General features: G+C 37.6%; 1 protein-coding gene across 1 annotated transcript in view; it reads right to left on the bottom strand.

The window, feature by feature from the left end:
- The window catches only part of GALNT10 (polypeptide N-acetylgalactosaminyltransferase 10), a 35,366-nt gene that overhangs the window by 5,530 nt on the left and 12,816 nt on the right, over window positions 1-17,020 (bottom strand). The window contains exons 2-8 of the mRNA XM_081851529.1: window positions 16,484-16,586; window positions 14,952-15,090; window positions 13,858-14,024; window positions 11,927-12,112; window positions 8,361-8,544; window positions 7,066-7,183; window positions 1,056-1,163 (exon numbers count right to left, since the gene is read on the bottom strand). Coding sequence (XP_081707655.1) covers window positions 1,056-1,163; window positions 7,066-7,183; window positions 8,361-8,544; window positions 11,927-12,112; window positions 13,858-14,024; window positions 14,952-15,090; window positions 16,484-16,586 — 1,005 coding nt within the window. The remainder of the gene's footprint in view (window positions 1-1,055; window positions 1,164-7,065; window positions 7,184-8,360; window positions 8,545-11,926; window positions 12,113-13,857; window positions 14,025-14,951; window positions 15,091-16,483; window positions 16,587-17,020) is intronic.

The raw sequence follows: 17,020 nt of genomic DNA, 5'->3' as shown, positions 1-17,020 counted from the left end.
GTTTAAAGGAATCATCCTATTACTGACACATTTGCCCTTCACTGGGGGGATGATGTTTGTCATGCTAATGGGTTTTTAATATAAAGAAAGCTAAAGATAAAGGATAATATCAAAATGTGGCAGCCAGCTCAACCAACAGCCATTGCTATATGTAGCCTTGTTCAGTTCTTAATCTAGTGCAGCAACCTAATCCAATGAGTATCTCACAACAGGAACAAAGGAAACTACCTTATACTCACTCAAAGTACTGATCTATCTAGCTCAGTATTGTCTACAATGACTGGCAACTGGTTACTAGGGTTTCAGACAGGGAGTTTTTCCCAGCTCTAGCTGGAGGTGCCAGGGACTTTCTGTATGAAAAGCAGATGCTCTACCAGAGAGCTGTGGCCCTTCCCCCAGAATATTTACCTATTTCTCTTTGGTTTTAAAATGGGGACCTTCAGTGTATTAGGCAAATGTGACAACCTCTACACTACAGAAACCACTTGTTAAGGATATAGCGCAACCCTTAGAGCAACTATTTTTTATGGTTTGTGAGAGTTCAGCTTGTGTGCTATCATTTGCTTGCAAAACAATGTCAACTCCCAAACTTCTTGCACTAATGTTAAAAAATGCATCTCACCCACTACAGTGGTGCCCCGCAAGACGAACGCCTCGCAAGACGGAAAACCCGCTAGACGAAAGGGTTTTCCGTTTTGGAGGCGCTTCGCTAAACGAATTTCTCTATGGGGTTGCTTCGCAAGACGAAAAAATCTTGCGAGTTCCCGCGGGTTTCCCCCCGCTTTTTTCGCCCTTTTCCTAAGCCGCTAAGCCGCTTAACAGCTGATCCGCTGATAAGCCACTTCTCAGCTGATCGCTAAAAGCCGCTAGACCGCTAATAGCGCTAATCCGCTAAGCTGTCAATGGGCTTGCTTCGCAAGACGAAAAAACCGCTAGACGAAGAGAATCGCGGAACGGATTAATTTCGTCTTGCGAGGCACCACTGTATCTTTTTAGAAGATTGCATCTTGACTGAATGCAAGGAACAAAGGAAATTTAGCAAGACAGGCTCTTACTCTTGCCAAGCTGACTCCTGAAGGAACCTTGTAAGGAACATATTTTCTGTAGATATGACCAACACGGGAACAAGGAATATCTTCCATACGACCCCCACACATCCATACCTGTCAGATGCCAGAGAGAGTAAGCACAGATCAGAATTTTCTGAATATGATGGAAATCAAAGCTATTTCAAAGTCATATCAAGTAGTAAGTTTGTTACCTTAGTAAACTATTTTTTAAACATCATAAATGCATTCAGACCTCATGTTATTCAAGCTTTTAAAGTTGTGCATCTTTGAAACTATGTCACCACTGTGACATAAAAATACCACCAGATCCAACACCAAGAAATGAACCTAGCATGAATCAAAAGCAGTATATAGCTTAGGTAGTTCAAAGAATTCTGAAAGTTAATGCACATGTAAACACATGACTACTAAAGTTGAATACTTTTGTAGATTCTTATGTAGTGTTATTATGAAACAATCTCAGAGTTATCTGGAGATAGTTAAAGATTTTAGGTCAGACATCAACACCTTACTTGCTATTTTGTAACTCTACTACAGTGCCAACATACCCTTCCACTGCTGCTTTTGCAGAAATACATCTGCTGATGTATTCCTGAAATTAGCAAAAGTGCATAACTATTTTTTTAAAAATGGAGCATCAATTAACTAAATGCTACTTGCAGAATTATGGCTCTATTTATGTCCAAGTAAGGTCACGAAGAGTTGGACACGACTAATAGACTAAACAACAACAACAAAGGTCAACAAAATTATTTTCTCTTCAAGAAGCATTGAATCTGTGCCAACATTCTCTAGGAACTTTCCTTGATACCTAGATTAAATATGGATATAAGTTTTGCCAGTCTAGGTAATTGAAACAGATGTAGTGTTGAAAGCATGCATTCCAGTAGGCTTAATGAATTTAAGTTCTTTGACTAATAATGTACATAATCTGTATTAAAGTACCATGCCCATTTATTAACAGACTGGCTCTGAAATGTCTTTAAAAGGATTGTCTGGCTAGGTTTGCTAAGGTAAACATTTTAATGATCCAACAAAGGTTTCATTAAAACATTTTCCAGCTTTTATTCTGTAGAGGAAACTAAATATTAAGCAGTCTTTGACTTGCCTGTCAAATATGAATTCAACAATGGTGAAAATGTACTGCTGAATCAATTCTTGAATTCAGAAAGAGAAGTTTCCAGATGGGCAGTTTCATTAATGGATACAAGGAATGGGGAAGAAATTGGTATTGTTAGCATTGTAATGAGAACCTACCTCATTCACATTTACTGAGCAAATATGCAGATTGAAATGCAGCTATCCTTCAAAATTTTTGAATTTTAGGATGCAGTTCCCAAACTTAAAGATATGTATAAAAATATGTGTATTGGGGGAGGTGTACACATTAATGGAAATAAAGTTTAAAATGCCTTATATTACACAATTACTTATGTTAGACAAAATTGTATTAAAATGTTTATATTAGGAGAAATGCAAATGAAAATGCTTGCCTATTTCCATATAGGATTTCCAAAATGTTTACAAAATAATGTGAAAATGGGACAAAAGAAGATTTAAGATAAGAAATATGAAGAACTGAGAGGAACTGAAACTGATTAATTAGTCCATTCTTAATGGATACACTGGGTGGTAATCAATTAAATTTTACTCAGCATAAATCTACTGAAAATAACGAACATGAATAAGTTGCTCTATTAATTTAAATTGGTCTACTCAGAGTAAAAATTAGTTGAATATTATTATTTTATTTATTACCCCCCCCAAGGTTCCAGCGGGGATTGCAACAGTTACAACAATGTTTAGGGGCATGGTTTTGGGTAGCTGAAGGCAATGTGAATATACTAGTTCCACCCAGGGTAGGAGTGTGTTTAGCTATGTCAGCTGAGAACATAGTCAGCCTGAGAGATTGATGCTTTTCATCTGGGCCTAAGCCTCCTTCTCGAAAGAGGATCTTCAAAAGCAACTGGGGGAAAGCATTTCCCCCATGAACTTCACAGTGTGAAGTTAATTGGCCATAATTGTCTCACAGCTACAAGAACACTTCCAAACAAAGAAATAAGATCAACAGCGGACAGGCTAAAATTAAAATAGAACAGGTGATATACATCTAAGTTATACTCAGAATAGACACACTGAAATCAATAGACAGTAACTTTAAATGGGCCTATTCTGATCCTGACTAAAACTGGATAGCACCCAATATATAATAGCCCAAAACATCTAAGAAGATGGAACCAGTGTTGTCTGACTTACATAGCATTTCAGAAAGCTATCTTCATTATGGATTAACACATTCCATTAATATTAAAAATTACAACTTCTGATTACACAAACTACTTGTCCACTGGCTTATGAGTTCCTGTCAATGTGCTACAGATATCCTTCCCTCACACTTACCCAGCTCAACTGCTTTTAAAAACACTCATGTTTTCAACTGATAATGTGCTACTCAAACACAAATCTAATTTCAAAAGCAGACATCCTATTCATTTTCATTGCTGCTTTGATTCATTTTATTAGCAATCCCTTTGTGTGATGACAGAATTCATTACAACCTGCATAAAGAAAACTATCATTCTCATCTGTAAAAAGAGAGATTGGTAGAAAGAGAGCCTTATACACTAGAAGGAAAAAGAAGGTAAGAATTAAAAAAATAGCACTGAAATTAAAAATAGCAAGTGTCTATCAAGCAGCTGTTCTTGGTTGAAAACAGAAGCTACTAGCAGACAAGATACTCCTGATTTTATGTATGTTAGGCAGCACACAGCTTATTGTTGCCTCTTAAACAATGCCAATATTTGTCCATCTGCATTCAATAACAGGATTGCACTGTTTATGCCTTGCCATCACCCTGTCGCTTGTCTTATTTTACAAGAGAGGAGATCAGACTGGCCATACCAAGACTATCTGCTATTATGAGGAAAGTCAATGTTGTTTAGTGGTTAGGGTGTAGGGTATAATATATATTATTGTGCCATAGATTACATACTTCTTAAGCTTCCACCCTCCCAAACTAGTTAAAAGCTACCTAAATTCCTATCTGTGTAGCTACTGATCCCAAGCAGAGGCCTATATAAACAAAATCTATTCAACACTGTTCATAGTACAAAGCACAAAAAAGCTAGCTTTATATAAAAATCACAAGGAACAGCTCTGACAGGGGAGAAATAAAATATCATGAGAAGTAATAACTAGCATTAATCAGTGATATACAATAACTCTGTAGAAAACGCAGCACTAAAAATGTAATCCAGTGCAAACATATTATAAGCAGCAAGAGAGAAATCTGAAAAGCAAGGCTCTTCTGTTTCTAAGTCTTCCAGAGAGCATAAACATGTAAAGAAGTTACATGTATACATGCATTTTAATCAGCATCATCATAATTTTATTTGTTTTCTTCCTTTCCTTAGTTTAAAACCATGTCATGTCTAGTTTGTCCCTTGAAGACAGTGAATAGCTAAGAAGGAAGCAGGACTGCTGTAGAATCCCCTAAGACTTCACATCCAAAGCCAAAATAGGGAAACCATCAGAGAAGTTGGATAGAGATTCCATGTCATTATGTTACAACCAGCAATCTGATCAAGAATAAGTAGAGAATCAGAGATACTGCATCAAATCTCAAAATATAGCTGTCATTCCAAGCTTGATGGGTATCCTCATTGAACTATGAGTCTGTCTATACTTAAATGCCTATTTTATTCAATGTAAACATTTGCTCTAGAGGACAGGCTATATTTATACTACCTACTAGTCCTTAAAAATAATCTTGCAAAGAGAAATTTCTTTTGGGTGAAAATTAAACACTTAGAAACATTTTTATAGTAATTCAACTAATTCACTTCCCATCAAAAGCAATACAAATTGTACATTTCTAAAATCTACCTGAAGAAAACTGGCCTCACTTGCAACCAGCACAAGGTAAAAGCTCCTTAACCGCTGACTGCATAGGACTACTTCATCCTCATCCAGAGCAGGCTATCAAAAAACTTTCAAGATACAGGAATCTTTTTGGAGAAGCAGGTCCTTCCTATAAGCTACATAAGACAAGAGACAATTAGGTTCCCTAATGTCACGCAAACATGCTCCAGTGAGTATATAAAGGAATTTCCCTACATTAAAAGAAATGAAGTGATAAGTGCAGTAATTAACACTATCCTTTGTTATCTCCTAGAATTGCTGGGAACTGATAATTTCCCTTTTCTTACACAGTTCCCCAAGTAATAACTCCCTAGCAATAATCTGGAATAGATTAATGAAGGGAGGGGGGAAAGTTGGTTAAAAATGGGTTGAAAATTTGGTCTTTGAACCATAACATTTCCTATTTATTTTACTTGGAAGAAGTGCTAGGTGGATTCTTTGTGCTCCTTCAGAGGCAGGATCTCAGCATCTTTTTATGTTTAAACAGATGCAGTTTTGAAATTGAATATGAAGTTTCATAGCTGTTAGGCCTCAAAAACCCTGTGTTCTTGTTGCTAATGAACAAATCTTTTATTCTTATTACTTTATCAGAATTTCTATCAGCCACAGATGAAAGCATCAATCTATCATAACTCCTGAAAACACACCATTTCAGTGAAACATCTTTTTCTGTTGAACAATACAAAGAAAGGAGGACTTCTGCTGGGATTTAATTAGAGTGAATTTAACCCACCATAAATTATCATCCTTGGCCTGAAATAAAACTCTGCAATACAGTGTGCAAGTAGGCAGATGAATGAAGTATTCTTATTTCCTGCAGATCAAATAGTGTCTGCTCCAGCATTTCAAAGACAAAGAGCTTGCAGAGTCACTGTCATCACTCTTGGAAACTACTGTTTTTGAAAATGTCCGAATTGGAAGAGATGAATGCTGCTTTTACCATCTCCTGCAGAGAATTACATTATTACACTATTTCTTTACCCACACTACTAAAGGGGATAAATGGAACCAACTGTAAAGAAATCTCACAGAGGAAATAAGAAACCTTCAATATGTCTTTATCACTTAGCTTTTTGTAGTTGAACAATGAGATGAAAATGCTGTTTGTTGCATGTTAATTGTCAAATTAATGTAGTTTGATGGCTTTTTGCATCACAGTTCAGATTTGAAAAACTACTTAGGGTGAGCAGAAAAAAAAAGTAATTATAATAATCAGGGAAGGGCTGTTGGCAAGGCAAAATTATCCCCTGTGATCTTTGCAAGTTGGTTGGATACATGTCGAGGCAGTGGGGCTTATTTACTTGGATGCAGGAACTACTAGAATGGCTATGTATTAAAAAAAAATTCAGAAATAATTGCAAACACAAGGCAAAACTAAAGCTAAAACACAAAGCATTGGAGAATAAAGATATTAAAATATTTGCTAACTACAGTAACCAAGTTGTTTATTAATCTAATGTTTGCCTTTTAATCACCAGAAGTACTGCTGAAGACCTCAGTTGTATTTATTCTACTTAACAAATTCTAGTAAGTAAACTCATAGCTCACACAGGTCAATGAACAAGCTGATCCATGAGTAGCTAGCTTCTTAATTTGATGAGGTGGCCACATGAATTTATTCATTTGTTCCAGCTTATGACAATAGAGTGTTCTACGTACAGAAGACTATATAGCAAGCCGTTTTGTTTCATGACACTTACAAAAATAATATTCTATTCATTCATTATGCTCCTGCTTCCTTGGCTTACTATTGGCTACGTAACCAGCTTAACAGAAACTGATTGCCCTTCAGTTTGTCTATAAAAAAAATCAATCACTCAAATATTCACTTCTCATATTACAGATCAGGTATCATTTAGCAGTTAGCATGTAACCTCACAGAGGCTTTCGATTCTTAGCCGTATTTTTGGGTTATTACAGTAAAATGTTCTTTTCAAGAAATGTTGCAGAAATCCTTTCAACAGTTTTATAAACACACAGAAAAACAAAGACTGCAAACTGGTGCTTCATGTCTATAAACTACATCATTATTCAGCATTTTTTCAAATAAAAGTTTTCAGGGAACATAACTCACCTTAAATGATATTTCATACTGTTCTCCACCCCATATTTCCAGGCCTGCATCATATCCTCCCAGCTCCCAGAACCACTTTCTATCGACGGCAAAGAGTCCTCCAGCCATTACAGGAGATCTTAAGGGGGGGAAATCCTTCACATTACAAAACCTATCATTATAGTTATTCCACCATTACATCCATATATCAATAAATTACATTCCTGAAATCACATTTCATACTTAAGGTGGAGCAGTAGAAAAAATATTTAATATTTTTAATCTATGTGATGTTGTTGCACAGTATATCTTTAAACTATGAACCCAGGAGAACTTGGCAGTTTCCTTCAGAATGAATTAACGAGACCTCCAATAGTGGAAGGTGTCAATCTGTGTGGGAATACAGCCCACATTATCTAACAAAGGCCCAATGTTGTACCTTTTAACATTCTTCCTCTCCTTAATTGGTCTAGGTGGCAAAACGACCTTGGTCCTGTATACCTGAAGGAGCGCCTCCACCCCCATCGTTCAGCCCGGACACTGAGATCCAGCTCCAAGGGCCTTCTGGTGGTTCCCTCATTGCGAGAAGTGAGGGAACCAAACAGAGGGCCTTCTCGGTAGTGGCACCTGCCCTGTGGAATGCCCTCCCATCAGATGTCAAGGAAATAAGCAGCTATCCTATTTTTAAAAGACGCCTGAAGGCAGCCCTGTTTAGGGAAGTTTTTAATATTTAATGATGTATTGTTTTTAACACTAGATTGGGAGCTGCCCAGAGTGGATGGGGAAACTCAGCCAAATGGGCGGGGTATAAATAATAATAATAATAATAATAATAATAATAATAATAATAATTGAATCAAATCTTTGAATCAAATCTTTATTTAACAATGCTGCATTTTTACCCACACATAGCAGATAAGATAAGGTTAAGATAAAATAAAGTGTGTTGAGGTTACCAAAGCATGGACCAGTCTGGTCAGGCTATTCTACCACTATATTAACTGAATTCATAATTATAAAGAAAATAAAGTTTAAGTTTTGATTTAATTTGTACCAGCATGCGATATGTTCTATTAAATACCCACCATTCTTACTTATTTCAATTATGCAATTGAAATTATTTTTATACATCTGAAATGGACCTTATTATCTCTTTTCAAAAAGTTGTAGCAGACAGAGATAACACAAAAGAATTTTATCTTTTGAAATGAAACATTACTTGTGATGGCCAAGGATAGTTTCTATCCGTCTGAAAGCACCAGTGTCAAGAGCCTAGCTGGTTAAACACCTATTCACACTTTGTTTCATGAACTTACTCAAAAGGGTCACTCGGGTCAGGTTTCTGTAATTCAGGAGGAATGGGTATCCGCTTGTAATACATCTCCCAGTCAAATGCACCTCGCATTGCATCTCCAGCTTGTGTTTCATAGCCAAAGTGGTCATGGTCAATTACATCAATCATTGGACAAACAATAGTTTTGCGATTTCGAGCAATGCGGTCTGGGATATAGATAGAAACATGTAACATTATTTTGCTACAGATGAAAGGAGTAGCAAACACAATTGTTTCTACAATACTCCATAAAGAATATATTCAGAAGTACAGCTACACGACTTTTTGATTTTTCTCCTCTTTCCACGAAACACACATGGGTAATCTAATTCAAATGTGAACTATCTACCAATCAGAAAAAAAATTATAGAGTTGTCTTGCTGAATACAGGAGTTTCACATTCATTGGTGACTTTTCATGCTCTCCCAAAGACTACATAAAATAATAGTGTTGGAAAGGTAACATTTGGGAGCACATATACACTTGGAGTTGAATTTAGTCTACCTATTCAGATTTACACCTATTAACAAGTTGAGGTAGGGGAATGGCTGATAAGTCGGTTCAGTGCTATCTATACTGCACAATGCTTGTGAAGCTGAAGTCTCCAATGCCAGTTGGCAGAACTGGTGATGTTCATTGAGCACTGCAACTGCTTGAGGATCAGAGCTCTCAATGTCTCTGAGATCACCTTCCAAGAGGGAAGTCCATCAGTTTGGCACTATCCAGGTCCTAATGACAGCAGTAGCTGTGTGGGACAGGCAGACTGCTGGGAAGAAGTGCCATGAAACCAGGAAACTATGGTGCAGAAGCAAGGTGACTGAAGGATAGGAACTGAGAGACAGACAAAGGACAGTGAACAGAGGCAATGAGCTAATCAAAGAGGAGTCTCTGAAGAAATTTCAGCACTAAGGTTATGAAACACTATGGGTGAACGAAGAAAGTGCAACAGAAGCTTAGTAAAATGGGACAATGGGGGAAGTTGTCTAAAAATTGTGGAGCTGTGGAGACACTGAGGAAAGAAGGAAAAAAGAAGTTTAGAGCAAAACCTCATGCAGTCCTAAGGGTAGCATTGGCTGCACTTTATTGGCATAAGGGAAGTAACAACCAGGGAAGGCCCAAAAAGTTTGTGATGGTTCTTAAAGTTCTGAAGCATTGGCTGGGTAACTGTATTTTAACAGTTACATAGATAGGGAATGCACTTATTAGGGCTGCAGCACTGTGACTTTGTAGCCTTAGGAGGACAATTAGGGCCAAGCAGCAAGAGAAGGCCATTTTTCACATATTATATGTGAACTAAGCAGGCCAGTTGCAGGCTTCTAATGTTGAATGTCTATACAGACACATCTGAAAAGCCTGTTTACCTTGGTATTAGACAAAAATTAACAGATATCCAAATGCCTCACTATTTTGTCATCCAAATGTTATATTCTTTTCTGTTTATCTGTCAACCAAAACAAAACAAAGCAAAAATAATAATTCAAAATGAGAGACTACTCTGCATGGAGCAAGCAAACAATTACCAGCCAAGCCTTGTTTTAAACAATGGTCTGTTAATAGCCTATTTTTTTCTATAAGTTCAAAACCATTTCCACAAACCAATATGCCAGTCAGCTATAATGTGTTTAAGTTCTGTGTTAGATTCAGGCAGGAAATAATTCAGGCAAAACATCTTCGCAAAACAAATAAAACTACTTTCTAACTTGAATTTACGAACACAGCTGGATTATATATTTCACTGGGCTTCAGTGGTTGGAGCCTGATCCATGGTGAGTCACAACAGGACCATCATCCAAATATATGGTAAAATGCATGTTTTATATATCTTTGTCTAGACTATTAGACATGAAACATAGCTAAATGTTAACCAACTGCAGCTAAATAACTGAAATCAGAAAAACGTCTGAAATTAGAAACACTTTTTAAAGATCACTTTGCAAGCATTGAAAGGAAGACATGATCAAGCAACACAGCCAGAACCATTAAAAAGACAATCCTATTTTGAACCTTCATTTTATCCAAGTACCGTATTTTTTGCTCTATAACACGCACCTGACCATAACACGCACATCGTTTTTAGAGGAGGAAAACAAGGGAAAAAACATTCTGAATGAAACAGTGGATGTATCATTTTTGTGCTTCATGCTGTGGCCACAGACATGTGATCTGATGGTGAATTTGGGGTGACCCAATGCAAAAATCCTGAGAATCCCTGTGCATCCATGCTTTTTAACCACGTTTTTGCACCATTGCAGCCCCAGGCAACAGTGGGTGCGTGATTTTGGGGGGCAGGCTGTAGCCATGGACATGCTATGTGCTCTGATGGTGAATTTGGGCTGACCCAATGCAAAGATCCTGAGGATCCATGTGGATCCATGTTTTGTAACCACGTTTTTGCACCATTGCAGCCCCAGGCAACAGTGGGTGCGTGATTTTTGGGGGGCAGGCTGTAGCCATGGACATGCTATGTGATCTGATGGTGAATTTGGGGTGACCTAATGCAAAGATCCTGAGGATCCATGTAGATCCATGCTTTTTAACCACGTTTTTGCACCATTGCAGCCCCAGGCAACAGTGGGTGTGTGATTTTGGGGGGGGGCAGGCTGTAGCCATGGACATGCTATGTGCTCTGATGGTGAATTTGGGCTGACCCAATGCAAAGATCCTGAGGATCCATGTGGATCCATGCTTTTTAACCACATTTTAAGTGGGGAGGGAAGGAAAAACACAGAACGGACAAGGAGCACGAGAGGGGTGTGCAGAGAAGCAGCTGGCTAAGAATGCAGGAGAGGGGTATAACGGGAGGAAAGGAAGGCAAAAGTTTTCCCTCACCTACCCACCCAAGCCAGCCAGCTCGCGCGCGCGCGCTCTCTCTCTCTCCCTCCTGCATGTTTTCAGCAGCACGGAGCACAGCCTGGAGGGGAGGGGCTTTCCCTGCTCTTTGTTCCGTTTGAGCAAACACAGCAAGGAAACAGAGATGGGTGGGCAGTAAGACCCTGAGGCAGAATGCAGGAAAGCAGCCACTTCCTCTTTTCAGGTTTCCCTTCTCCGAGACCCGCGATTTGATTTTTTTTGCCTCCCCTCACGCCATTTGGCTCCAGGGACCACACATTCGCTCAATAACACGCACAGACATTTCCCCTTCCTTTTTAGGAGAAAAAATCTGCGTGTTATAGAAGGAAAAATACGGTACCTTCTCACCCTTTCTCAAAGAGAATCTGAGTTACTGATGTCAGCAGTCTTTATATAAGCCAGATACTGACTTTTTGTAGAAAAAAGTTCTGAGAAGTCCAAGAACAATAAAATTAAATTATGGATGATATTTTAGTTTTAAGTCAGATTGAAAGTCTCTGTATTTCATATAGCTAGAAAATATAGCTAGAAATGCCATATCAGGACATGTGATTATCAGACTGAAATACATGTTGATAATGGGAATTTATTGTGAAAATGTAGTGTTACTTGTTATGCATTGGCTTGAGTGATGTGAATGCATTAGAAAGGTGGGATAAAAATCATATAAATAAACAATGAATGAGATAGTCTGCTTACCTAAAAGGGGTGGCAACCAGTTCACATTGGCCTCACAGTGAGAGTCCAAAAAAGTAATAACATCTCCTATAGCAACAGAAGCTCCCAGCATACGAGTTCTTATCAACCCTTCTCTCTTCTTAGTTCGGAGAATCCTCACTTTGGGAAACTGGGCCATATAGTCCTCCAAGCGCTTTTTTAAGTGTTCTGCATGGAAAATTAAATGATTTCTCATCCAGTCCTTTACTCTTTATTTCCCCCCAACTTTAAAACCCAATTTCCAGAATCTGGAACACCTTTAAGGTTTAATAGTTTTGTGTTTTTATAATTTTGCTATTTTATCATTTTTATATACTGGTATTTTATATCTAGACTATTTGACATGAAACATATCTAAATGTGAAACAGCTGTAAATGAAGCAGCTAGAAAACTGAAATAAGAAAAACACCAGAAATTAGAAAAAAAACCTTTTTTAAAAAAAATCACTTTGCAAGCTTTGAAAGGAAGACATGATCAAACAGCACAGCTTGAACCATTAAAAATACAATCCCATTTTAGACCTTTCATGTTGGTCAGGTTAGATACCTTGAGAAAAGCAAAGTTTCATAACAGATCACTGCCATTGCTTTATTCTAGCTACAAACTTTAAGGTAATAAAGTATTGGTAGTTGCACAGAACCTTCACCAGGCAATTAAAGTATTACATATAATTCAATAACATACATCAGGCCAATAAAACACAAACACGGGGACAGTAATGGTTTAATTTTGATAGGCATACAACAGGCAGTAGTTAATCCATAAGCATATTATAATAATACAAACAATTTTCTTAACCACTAATCAAATAATTTGCTTGACACTAGAGTAAGAATGTATATTACCAACATGGGCAGATCTAAATTTAAAGCATGGGATATCATGTGAAGGGGTTGGAGTTTTTGGGTTTGTTTTTTTTTACATCGCTAACTACAGTGTAGCTTAAGTCTACAGTTGTAGGAGCCCATACCACCTTGCCAAATCCAGATAACCACCCTGGGATCTTTGGAAGAAGGGAAGCATACAAATAGAATAGAAGTTACAAGCGCTCTCTCTCTCAAAACCAAAACTCTATTAAAAATTGCAATATGTGTGAGCTATATGATGTGAGAATAGATTTGCAAGCTACTTCAAAACTGAATAAATGTTCATTTAACTGTCACATAGCTCTTTTTTTAACTGGAGAAAATAGCTATCAGGAGTAGTAATGAACCACTGTGGGACAGCTTTGCATAATGTCACATCATTAGAAATGCATTATCTTAGCCAAAAGCCAAGAATAGGACCTGAAAAACTCACTCACTATTTAATATAAAAACTCACTTTCTATTAAATATTTCTAAAAATCTAATGATAATACAAACACATGTTCTCCATTTCAACAACTATAAATGATTTCCATGCTTGATAAAGCATTAGCTATTTGAGCCACTCTGAACACAAGAATATAATTAGCATTCTGAAAGTCAGTATATGAAATAATTTAATTTAAATAAGATAAAGGAATAGTGGTTGAAATTAAAACACAAATCCACAAAAAGCTCCTATGACTTAACGTAAGAGATTCGGGAGTCAGTTTGCAATAAAGGAATTTTGATTGCAGTTCCTATTCTGACAACCTTTGTGTATGCTTTAGTTAGCTATGGATATTTCCAGAATGGCAGTTCTTAGTGTACCCAAACATTGGTTATCCACCATAAGCTGAATACAGAATTGCAAACAATCTTCTACACCTTGGAGAGGAGCATTTTGTGTATTAATATATCCCATTATATGCAACAACATTTGGAATACTGGACAGGGTTCACTTAATGAATTTTGTCAGCAGAATATCTGCACAAGTAATCTGCTATATACCTTTTTTTTTTGTTCAGTCATATGTCTGCATAAATAAATATTATAATGAAAGTACCTCTGTCACTGAAATCATCCACCAGTACAATTTCAGCTATGAGTTCAGGAGGAGAGCGATTGAGAACACTGTGCACTGTTCTGAGAAGTGATGACCACCCTTCGTTGTGGAATGGGATTATTACACTGGTGTTGGGGAGGTTTTCCAGGTATAGCTTGCTATTGCAGCTACAAGACAGATGAACACAGTAACTAGCCTGACCAGCATACAAAGAATGGTTACTACTATTATTTGAGTTTTTTCGCTTATTGTAGCTAAATATTAAATATACAGTTGAATAATAGCCTGCTTTAGGACAGATTCAGGAAGAACAAGATTCTAACTGGGTCCATAGGCCAGAGGTTCCCCATTGGTGCTATAGAAGATCGAAGACTTAAACAATGATACCTCTTAGTGGGATGGAGGAAATATTTTAAAAACTTTTTGGACTGAATGTCAAAGAGATGAGAGATCATATCAAGCACCAAAAGAAGGATGACTGTCAGGCAGCACTTTCTGAATGTAATTTGTTTACAAAATACGTATCATACAAGCTGTGAGTGATTGCTGAAGAGAATTTTAAGGGCATTTCATAGCCCTAGGTACATCCAAATCTCAAAGTGAGGATACATCCGAAGTAAACAGATGTTCCGTGACCCACAGGGTTCTTTTCTATTCCTCATTTATTCAGATAGTTTCAATGTTTTAATTGTGTGTTTATATGGTGTGACCTGCCATGGGATCTTCTGGTGAAGAATGGGCAAGAAAATAACAACAGCAACAACACTGACAATAAAACATATCCACTATAGCAAACCTATTAAAATAAATCACCAATAAGATAAAATACAGAGGAGAGTTTATTTGAAACTGTTGGAATCTCTGTACATAAATATTTATGCTTTATTTCTTAGCTCTGATGACAGAGTTAAAAGTTGCTGAACTATCAGGTTTCTTGTTTAATGCATTAGATAATTCAACCTATGAAGATACTGCAGACGTATGTAACAAGCAAGGGCAATACAAATTAGAATGACACAAGTTAGGATACAGAAAAGCCAATTTTAGAAATAGAAACCTTCATACTTTCAGTAACAAGAAAAGTTTATACTTACTTTGGGTGTCGTATATCTGGTAGGGATCGATTGAGAGAAACTTTGTCACTCACAAAAATATTAAAGCCATTTTCTCGGTACGCCTGGTCCACTTGCTCGGCATCTGTCATAGGATACGGTTTTCCCTGTTCTCCGTTTCCTATAACAAAAGAAGTGGAGCCATTAATACTTATAAAATTCCAGTGGCTGAAAGCTGAATTCTGTCAATCTGGTCCCTCTAGATATTATGGACTACAACTCCCACTAGTTTCAGCTAGCACGGCTGGCTAGGCAATACTCATTATGCCACATTCTATCAAGGACACAGTATGATGTCCAAACACCACACTTTACATCTGTTAAAACTATCAAGCAGTTGAGAAGCGGATGATAAAACTGAAAGAACTATAGGAACACTTAACAGTGTTTATAACAAATACCTTGTTAACTGTTATTTTGAAAAAAAGGTCAGATTTAGGACTAATTAGATTTATCTCAATTTATAGGATGCAAAATATACACAACCTAGGAAGGCGAATCAGTTTCTTAAAAATATGTGGGGAACTTTCCTGCCCTTGTTCTCTGTTGGCCCCACTATTTGGTTTTGGAGGACACAAACCAGGTCTGGCAAACGCTCAATTTCTATCTAGATCAATCTGATTAACTCTTATAACTCCCTCCTATTGCATAAAGTCTAGCAGGATGCTGTTGTCAGCACAACCTTCCCTCTCTCCACCAACTGGTACTACTGTACCACACAGAATGCTGCCAAAATCAGGGGTGAAAGCCCAAACAACCCCTAACTCCGTTCTAGGGCTGGTATGACAAATCTTCACCAGTTTCAGGCTTACATTTTTTGCCACTTCAACTGGAAATGGGAGATTTTGCATGGCCTCCACACTCACATACCAATTTACATCATTCTGCTTCAAAATAGCAAGTTACGGCAGTCTCTGGTTTGCTTAACATCAGTCATCATTTTTCTCCCTTCCATTTATGTCCCACTGATGCTTTTAAGGCCTTTGCAATGGAAACTTGGGCATTTAAGTCTTCCAGTGAAGATTTAAGTGGGGTGGTGTGCCACATGCAGTTCTTCCTTCTTTCCTTCTTGTCCTGCCCTTTGTGATACATCAAATTGTACTCTCAAGTGGCTAGCTTAAAAGACCTTGAAAGACATCATGCTTGTAGAATGGTTGGGAGCAAGCAGCATACAAACATAGCTGCTGTTCCTTTCTAGTTTGAAGTCTGAGGTCCTGTTGCATTTTTCAGTTTCTTCTCTTGGAACAAACGAACACCCATATGATAATATAGCAAATTATCAGAACTGAAAAGAAAAACAGAAGTAGTAGACTTCTTTGCTCAACCACTGCCCGAAGCACCTTCTAGACACTTGCTAGCAAAGGCCTGCTGACTTTCTTTTAAACTCTGCTAACAGTAATCGATACTGTATACCCTCCCCCAGTACTTTGTGCTCAGTTCCATTTTACTTACAGGTTACTGAATATGTAATTCAATATTACATGCCTTAAGGCTGAATGAGTTATCATACACACCTGTACGTTGCAAGTCTTTCTTTATAGCATCCCTGTCATGCCAGTCCTTTTTCCTTTGTCTGTTTTCAAGATAAGCTTCTTTCTTCTGCCTTGTATGGAAACCCTTTTAAATAAACATTATCTATAAGTTTAGGAAAGCATTCAAGGCTAAACTGAATTACTGATAAGCCATATTTTCAAAACATAGACTCATAGAACTGTAGAGTTGGATGGGACCCCAATGGTCATCTATCCAACCCCCTTCAATGTATGACTCTCAACTAGATCATACATGACAGATGGCCATCCAACCTCTGCTTAAAAATCTCCAAGGAAGGGGAGTCCACCAGAATGGTGAATGCTGACCTACAGAATGACCCTGCCCTGGTGCGTCATCAAAGAACATTTCAAAAGCTGTGGGGTTTAACTTATGTGGCATTTTAAGAAAGGTCAAAGGAGTATTGCATCAATACCTTTGACAGTGATATTTGGTTTGTCATGTTTTGGATTTGCTTTCTGCTTAACAACCCATTGCATAGGGCTTTACTTAGCTGTTTT

The sequence above is a fragment of the Podarcis erhardii genome, assembly GCF_964252035.2.
Source record: "Podarcis erhardii genome assembly, chromosome: 2".
NCBI classification, from domain to species: domain Eukaryota; kingdom Metazoa; phylum Chordata; class Lepidosauria; order Squamata; family Lacertidae; genus Podarcis; species Podarcis erhardii.
The sequence above is the reverse complement of the archived record's forward strand: the minus strand, read 5'-3'. Positions and strand labels throughout refer to the sequence as shown.